At 54.5% G+C, this 8,310-nt stretch overlaps 1 protein-coding gene, 1 long non-coding RNA gene and 1 other non-coding gene across 3 annotated transcripts; 2 read left to right on the top strand and 1 right to left on the bottom strand.

Moving 5' to 3' along the window:
• The first annotated feature begins 20 nt into the window (after positions 1-20).
• Positions 21-4,214, top strand: LOC101749094. Its single transcript, XR_001464923.4, has 2 exons — positions 21-2,990; positions 3,896-4,214. It is a non-coding gene; the product is annotated as an uncharacterized LOC101749094 (long non-coding RNA).
• A 1,576-nt stretch (positions 4,215-5,790) lies between these two features.
• Positions 5,791-5,847, bottom strand: MIR7483 (microRNA 7483). The gene has a single exon (NR_105653.1). It is a non-coding gene; the product is annotated as a microRNA 7483 (primary transcript).
• A 554-nt stretch (positions 5,848-6,401) lies between these two features.
• TOMM5 (translocase of outer mitochondrial membrane 5) lies at positions 6,402-7,256 on the top strand. The gene is made up of 2 exons (XM_430449.7): positions 6,402-6,578; positions 6,791-7,256. The coding sequence occupies exons 1-2, from the start codon at positions 6,458-6,460 to the stop codon at positions 6,823-6,825; spliced, it is 156 nt and encodes a 51-aa protein (XP_430449.2). The 5' UTR covers positions 6,402-6,457; the 3' UTR covers positions 6,826-7,256.
• Positions 7,257-8,310: the final 1,054 nt, after the last annotated feature.

Genomic DNA, 8,310 nt, shown 5'->3' on the forward strand with positions numbered 1-8,310 from the left:
CGCTTCCGGCGCGGCGTTGTGACGTCTGATGGCGTGTGTGACGTAGCGACGGCAGTTGCTCTGTTCCTCTCAGCGTGCGTTGCTGAGAGCCGAGCGAGGGCCTGGAGGGCAGACGCTGAGAGAGGGCGGCTTGGGGTACGCAGCCGGCAGAAACGTACAATTGGCCTGGTTGCTGCCTTCCTTTGAAAACTGATTTCTTTTGGACCGGTTCCTGATCCCTCACGGAAGATTACCCCGCCTCAAACTGCTGGCGTTTATAGCCAAGATGAACCACAGTACCAGCAAGCGCTGTATTTAGCCGCTATGTTTATCACTGGTTACTAAAGTTTCTCAGAAGATACGTGTTGTTGCAACGCAGGTAGCGCAGCAGTTCCTCACAGTAATACGAGACGCCAGAGCTTCTCTGGATCAGGAACCTGGGCAGGAGCACAGCCAGCACCAGGGAAGTAAGGTGCAGCACCGTTCTAGTTCTGATGGGTGGTGAGTCACTCAGGCCTCGTAGGCTAACCAGCCTCTTCAGCATGGCTACATCTGGCTTCTGGATGGGGCATGAGTGTCTGGGGCCCCCCAAACCTCCATCATTCCTGGGAATCCATCAGGAAAGGCCGGTGGACAGTGCTGAAAGCACAGAACAGCAAGCCACGGCAACAGCAAAGGGCTGACACCATCCACACTCTGCTGCCTCGTGGCACTTGCCCATTCTTAGATCACACCTGCTATGGCCAGGCTTAAGGAGAGACCCATCAGCCTCGTGCTGCCTTTTTAGCAGGGCGATTCCCAGCCGTGGTTGGCATAAATGCAACCCTTCCAGAAGAGCTCCCCGACTTGGCTTTACCTTGCCAGCTCCCTGGGGATGCTGCGCACTCCAAGCTCCTGGCAGGCTTTCTGCACCACATCTGAAGCTTTCAGCCCTCTCATCTCAGATGAAGAGAGGTGATTCTCTGGGATGTTGTGCTGTCTGTGGCAGCTTCGACAATGTCCTCTGCTCTGCCATGGCCCAGAACTAAGCTCATGACCATAAGGTCTGTGACACTTTGGAGCAGGGGCCACATGATAGACCAGGACTCAGAGTCCAGGAAGTGGGTGTTGTCAATGAAAAATATACCAACTTCCCCTCTAAGTACCTGAAAAAAGCAGGTGGTTCTGAGTGGAATCTGGTGGATTCTCGAGTGTCTTCTGGGGAGGACACGTAGCCTTTCTCTCCTTAGGACAAGGGGATACTCAGAAGCCTCTCCTCAGCCACCTCCCTCTCCAGGAGTTTACCAAATTTGTTTCTGCGAGACCGTAAAGTCTCCTCTAACATCAGTTCCCCAGCAGAAGGAGGGAACTTGGGCAAAGTACTGTCCAGAAGACACCCCTCTCAGGTGAGAAGGGCCATGACCCAGGTGCATCGCCCTGCCATCCCTCAAGCAGCTCCAGCGCGGAGCCCGCAGCCAGCCAGCACAGTTGTTTGGCTCCTCTGAGACAGGAGGAAGGAGACATGCTCATCTGTAGCACTCGTGTACAAGTCAGGTGGAACGCACTGGCCTGTTCAGCGCAACACATCTTGCAAACCTTGTCTGTGATGGGAAACTGTCCAGGAAAGACAGAGAGGAACATTGCTGAGGGTCTGGGCATACCTATCCCCCAGAGCAAGACTGCAGAGCAAAATGCCTCTGATTTTGCATGCGGCCAGCACCAGCCCCTCTTCAATGCCATTTCCAGGGTGCTGAACAAGACACAGGGCACATGCATGGCACAGGAGCACCCCACGCACAGGAAGACTCCTGGGCACAGGAATCAGAGAGGTGGGGTACGAGCCCCGCAAATCCCAGCCCTGAGCTGAGCTGCTCGCAGCAGAGCATCCCAGCAGGACAGCCTCTCACTCTCACCTCAGCTAAGAAAACATCGTTGAGCAGGCAGTAGCTGCTCTCTTCTGTTGTGCCTTCGAGCGTGGTCTGCAGAGTGCGCTGCCTGTCACTGCAAGTCTCACCAGCCTGGAGACCCAGCTCCCTGGCCACCAGCAGATGGATGGCAGAGAAGGATTGCTTCAGGTTCTCCTCTGTCAGTTCCACAGCGATGATCTGCGGTGCAAAAGCAGAAGGCACTGAGATCTAGAATTGCCTCCCGGTAGCTCAAGCTTGCCTGGACAGCAGTGTTCGATGGGTGAGCTGCCTGGTTCTTTCTGCAGAGGAAAGTGAGACTCTTCAGCCATACACCTCCAAGTGCTTCTTGGAGAGGACCAAGCTTTCCACTCATCGTATAAGAAAGAGCCCCCAGGGAAGGCTGCAGGCCAGTCACTGGGAGGACTGACCATGGCCCCTGCACCTCCGCAGCCCCAGCCAGGGTCACACTACACATCCCCTGCAGAGGCACTCAGTGGGTTAAGAAGGAAGGCCTCAGAAGGTGGTGGGTCTGCATCTGCCACCCAGCCCACAGCAAGACTTTTCTGCCCCAGCGCTCCTTCTGGAGAACAGCCAGAGGGCAAACAGCGCTTCTGAGATGGGCCACCTTGCTTCCCCTCAGCTCCACAGCTGGAGCTCTTTCTGTCTCTTTCTGCTTGGCCCAGGGACAAAGGAGGAATGCAGTGGTTCACAGAGCCAGCTGGAACTCTCTGAGGAGGCGGGTGCTGCTCGGAAGGGTCCGCAGCAGGCTTTTTTGGGAAGCTGCAGTGCAAGGGCTGGGCAGAGCGGCACCTTGACTGCACTGTTCCACAAACAGGTCGAGGGGCTGGGCTCAGGCCTTGTTCCTGGCCCCATCGCCCAGAGGAGCCTGCCTCTGGCACCGAGGAGCTCCATGCCCTGGTGAGGGCTCGCTCCATCACGGTGACTGGCAGGTGGCACTTGGGGGGACTGTACCTGGCTGCCGTGGTTGTGCGTAGGCAAGGCTCTTCTCAGCTAACTGAGAACATCTCTGCATTCTTCCCCCGGCCAGCACGCTGCAAAACACAGGACCACTCTGCTGTGCTGTGGTGTTTGAAGAAACAGTTCAGGTACAGAAACACAGTTCAGGTAAAGAAGGAGATCGGGGCCATGGCTGCGTTCGTTGAGGTGGGCCTAGAAGCAAGTGGTGCCTCCTGGAGGTGCCTTTGAAACCTCAGGGTCTCTGGCAGAGTGGGGAGGGTCAGGTTGCACGTCGACAGAGCAGAGCTGGTGCCTGCACTCTCATCCCAGTCACCCTGGCTTGGGGGCACCCCTGCATTTTTCCCCAGGAGGCTGAGCCCCTGCGAGAGGCGGCCGTCAGGTTCATTGGTGAGCCACAAGCCCTGGCCCTTCTGTGCCCCACATCAGCTTGGCCCCAGCACCGGCTGCTGCTGGCTGAGCCACATGCCCATGGAGCCATGCCAGCCCAAGGAGGGGCTGGGGCCCTCACAGGTCTCCCTGCTGCCCTCTGCCAGCCCTGCCCGCACAGCAGGTACCAGTGGGAGCCTTACTGGGTGTCTCGAAGCCTCCTTGGGTGCTGCCATCGCAGGCACGTGGCCAGGCCAGCAGGTGGTGGGGGGCTGTGCTGTGCTGGGGGGATGGGCTGGCAGTGGGATCTGTGACGGGCTGTGTGTGCCTCGGGCTTGCTGGGTGGTGCTTGAGAGACGGCAGTGAGAAGCTGAATGACACCATCGAGGGTGAGTGAGGGCAGTGAGGGGGTCAGAGCGCTGTGGCAGGGAGAAGAAAAGACCCTGGGCAGTGAGCTGCAACCCCGGTCCCAACCCAGGAGGGCTCTGCAACCTCTGCAGACAAGGGGCAGTGCGGGCAAAGCAGCGAGCATTTGCTGCCAGCCCCTCTCCAGCTGACCCCGCTGTCTCCCTGCTCCACGCTGGACCTGGGAAGAGCTGGGTGTGGTGGCCACGGCAGGAGGGTTTCCTGGCTTGCTTTGCACAGACAGGGGCTCTGAACTCCACTCTTTTTCTCTTCCACATCAGCCCTGAGAAGTTTGGAGCGCACCAGCAGCTCTTCTTTTTCCACCCTGGTGGCTGAAACCGTCCAGCTCCTGAGAACATCCCCTGGATTCAGCCTGCAAGCTCTTTGCTACCGGCTCAGCAGCGTGGGGGAGAAGAGGCTGCACTCCCTAAGAGCTGGCTGGCTGCGCTGCTGCAGCTGTGCTCAGGGCTGACCCCAGCTGGTGCAACTTGAGGCCCTTCACAAGCCTTGCTGCCCTTCTTTGGACCTGCAATAGGGAAGCTTTTGTATTTACTATATTTACATCTATTTATTGATACAAAATAAACATTGTATTATTGATGCAGTGTAGGTACCACGCAGTGATTTAACACTTTCATTGAGTCATGAGGCTGCTTTCTAAACTACTTGAACCACGGGGGCAAGGAGCCTCAAGGTCTGGCTGAATCCACTCCTCCTTGCAGAGCTGGTCAACAGTTTATGTCTGCAGGATGACAGGAGCACAATCAATCTAAGCCAAAACCTCAGCGAAGCTAACAAAGCCTAAACCAAAGATGAGGCACTTACCAAGGATCTATACTGGGCAGCCCAAAAGAGGAAGCTGGGGAATGAACAGTGTGTGGGTGGGGGAAGGAGTGGTGGGAGCACATCATCACAGCATGTGGGTGAATGTCTGCCCCTACTGCCCTACCTCCAGCATCTGCCTCTGGTGCCATGGGCTGACATAACAACATGGGTCAGACCCTGACTTTTACCCTCCTCCTGCTTATTTCCCATGCTGTGTGCATTGGTGTGGAGACTCTTCAGCTAGGCTATCAGCCCTGTTACATTCTTGGAGGAGCCATGCTGAATTCCTCCGGTACAAATCTGAGGTTTGTCTTGGCTGTTTCCAAAAGTGACAGTGTTTCCAGGCCCTTCTCTATCGTTTGGAAATAGATCCCCTTCTCCCACCAAATCCGGTTTGAAGCTCCGTTAATCAGCCCAGCTAGCGTGCTGCCCAGAATTCTTGCCCCTCCTGGTCAGCTGTGTTTCATCTAACATCAGTACGCCTGGTATCTCAAAGTTGTGTCCAGGATCACAGTACCCATAACCCTGAGCACAACACCATGGATATTAGTTAGAATTTCTTCCCAGGAAGAGCATTGAGGCAGTGGATCTGGCAGCCCAGGGAGGTGGTGGAGTCACTGTCCCTGGAGGTGCTCAGGGAACACATGGATGTGGCACTGAAAGATGTGGTTAGTGGGCACAGTGGGGATGCACTGATGGTTGGATTTGATCATCTTAGAGGTCTTTTCTGACCCTAATGGGTCTATGACTCTATTATGCCACCAGCCATTCACCTGCTGGGTTTGCCTCCTCCTTCCTGGGTCACAAATTGCCCAGCAGGAAGGTCAAGGAGAACACTATTCATCTCTGTTCAGATTTTGTCACCTCCTTGTTGCAGTCTCATGCGACTCATCTTGAAGGAGGAGGAGTGGACAGTAGTTGTCTGTCTTTATCAGACCCCCATGGTCTATTCTTGAATTCTCTTCATGAATGCAGATGCCTGGCAGACAGCAAACCTATCTGGAGAGATCATCCAGGTGGCAGATGGCTGCCTTGATGCCTCTCAGCAATTAGCCTCCAGTTGCTAACACCTTTAGCCTTTTTTCTGCTGACAGTGGTTTAGAACCAGTGGCATGGGTCCTTGGCTGGACCAAGTGAACACAGCTGTAACTTGCTGGGTCTGGACTGCTACCCACACACCCTCCTCTTGTGTCTTTCTCACCCCACAGCCTCATAGCTGTTGCTCAGAGGCACTTCAGGGGGAAGGGAGTGACTCCTCCTCCTATTCTGAGCATAGATGAGGATCCATTTGCCCTCATCTGGTGTGTTACTGTGGCCTGCCTTCTCAGGGTTGGGAACTAGCTTATCTTCTTTGCCTTGCAGGTACTTATGGCAGGGCCATAGCTCTGCCTGCGTCACTACACCATGCTAAGCATCAGCCTCCCCATGTTTCCTAAATACTACCCTGCCTGGTGATCTCCTCAAGCAACCTGTCCGCTTGCAGGAAAAATTCATCCAGGTGGGCATCGTAGCACCCATGGCACCCGCCCCCACCCTCCAGCCTCTGAGGGACTCCCACATTGTGGAGCTCCCCACAGCCAGCGGTCTGAGCAGCTGTTCTGCTCATCTGGAAGCCCGTTTGGAAGCTCGTGGCCTCTCAGCCCGGGCTTACAGCCTCAGCTCGGTCATTACAGTGAGTGCCCACCGTGCTGATTTCAGCTGAAGGCTGCAAAGCCCACGCCTTCCCGCGCTGCTGCCCTGCCACAGAACGCAGCAGCGGGGCGCCCTCAGAAAATGGCGCCCGCCATTGGAGAGTGCGCATGCGCAAACACAGCACGTCTTCCGGTGCTGCGCCCGCCTCGTTGTAGGCCTCAGCTGCGCCGCTCCTCGTGCGCATGCGCCTCCCCACCTTCCGGTGACGCGCTGTCCCAACCGCGGGCTGCGGCTTCCCCTTCCTTTTGCGCACGCGCGTTTCCCCTCTTCCGCTTCCGGCCGCGCTCGGCAGCCGGGGCAGCGCGGCGGGCCGTGCGTGGAGCAGCATGTTCCGCATCGAGGGGCTGGGGCCCAAGATGGACCCGGAGGAGCTGAGGCGGAAGATGCGTCGCGACGTCCTCACCTCTGTCCGCAACTTCTTCATCTACGTGGCGTTGCTGCGGATCAGTGAGTGCGCGCGGCTGCGGCCTGCGGCCTGCGCCGGGCCGGCTGCCGGCGGGGTCCCGTGTTGTGGGGAGAGGCGCTGCTCCCGGAGCCAGGCCCGGCCGGCTGTGCCCGAGCCCTTCGGGGTTTTGGGGCCGGAGCCTCCCAGTCCGGCTGTCGGGAGGGCTCCGGGTTCACCGCCGGCTGGTTCATGCTGTGCTGCTTTCTCTTTTCAGCTCCCTTCATCCTGAAGAAGCTGGACAGCGTATGAGCTCTTTGCGAGCTGCACAGAAGACTCGGCTTCTGAAAACGCGCAGCGAACTGCTTTCCGTTTGTTGTTAGTTAAACGCTGTTCCAGAGGCGGGCATCCCATCCTAAATGTTCCTTAAAATGGCCGTGTGGGTGTATTCGACCAGAGAGTGATAGCACATTGGGAGGTGTGGGGCAGGTGACTGTTTTCTGTGCAGGTGCTCACAGAGCACTCCGGAGCATGGAGTTACGGTGGAACGTTTCTGGTACTCTTTTATAAAGTGTTCATCTTTGGGTTTGAAGCCTGAAGTGCTAGCACATTGCTCTGTTGTGCACCTGCCTCTAAACCGCCGCGTGCTATGGCTGTCAATGTTACTGAACCTGTCTGTAAAATCCTGTGCAGAGGGAGTTTGATTTTAAATAAATGGGAGAGCAGTTCTGTCACATAACGAACAACTCTGGTGCTGACTTATTTCTGCTAATTGTCAGTTAAAGTAGAGGTTCTTTGGTAATATTTTCCTGGCTTTCTAAGGCTTACACTCTCCACCCTCAGTATCAGTGTGTATTGAAGAAAAGCAAGGGAAAATGAGAAAGACGAGCGAGACAGTTATATATTTTTCTAGTTTCTTAACATGTAGCTACTCGCATGTGAAGCAAAAGTGTAGTCAAGACTCAGAAATAAAAGGAGAAAGGGTTGGCTCAGGATTGTCCAGCAGGTCTGTGCTAGTTTGCCATTCGATTAGAGCCTCGTGGATATTGCATTTATGCAATGTAAAGCATGAGCAAGGCTGTACTACTGTAATCTGTGAACTATTAACAGGATTTTAGACACAGCAGATTTTCATAATGCCTGTCGTATGCTGAATCTAGCTCTTGTCACGATTACAGATTGCCATGTACTAGTTGTTCAGAAGGAGTGTTACTTTCTGCAGGGGTTGCATGCAGTATTCTAACCTCTACTGTTGTGCTGATGCAAAAAAAAATTGGTGAGCTTGCTTTGCAAAGAGGATTGTAGTTTTCCTCTCTGAAAGAGTTTGTCAGCTCTAGGGCTGATGCTTACTGTTATGCAGTGGCCTTAGATGGACCTGACTTGCAACAGTAGGAGCTGTATTTTCATGTATTTTGAGTTACTTCTCTGTGTAAGTCTGAAGGGACGTATTTAAGATTTTATTTCCTTAAATCAGACATGCAGAGATATCCAGCTGTTTCTGAAACTTGTACTTAATTCTTTTAAACCATTTTCTCCTAGTGTTAAGAGTGCCTGCATGTGCCCGTAGTGGAAGCACTGCTTGTTCTTCATGTGCTGGGTGGTTGCTTTGGTGAAGTCTATTACCTTCATGGTCTGGATTGGCAGGGTGCAGTTATGGTAGGAAGCACAGCAGAAATATTACAGTGCCAAAGCTTTCTGTGGAAAAGTTTCTAGCATGCCAGTCTCCCTACTAAATCTTTAAAATCATGTACATGGTAGGCATTTTGTCCATTTGTGAATGCTTTTCAGGGATAAACA

This window comes from Gallus gallus, chromosome Z (genome assembly GCF_016699485.2).
Source record: "Gallus gallus isolate bGalGal1 chromosome Z, bGalGal1.mat.broiler.GRCg7b, whole genome shotgun sequence".
In the NCBI taxonomy this organism is placed as follows: domain Eukaryota; kingdom Metazoa; phylum Chordata; class Aves; order Galliformes; family Phasianidae; genus Gallus; species Gallus gallus.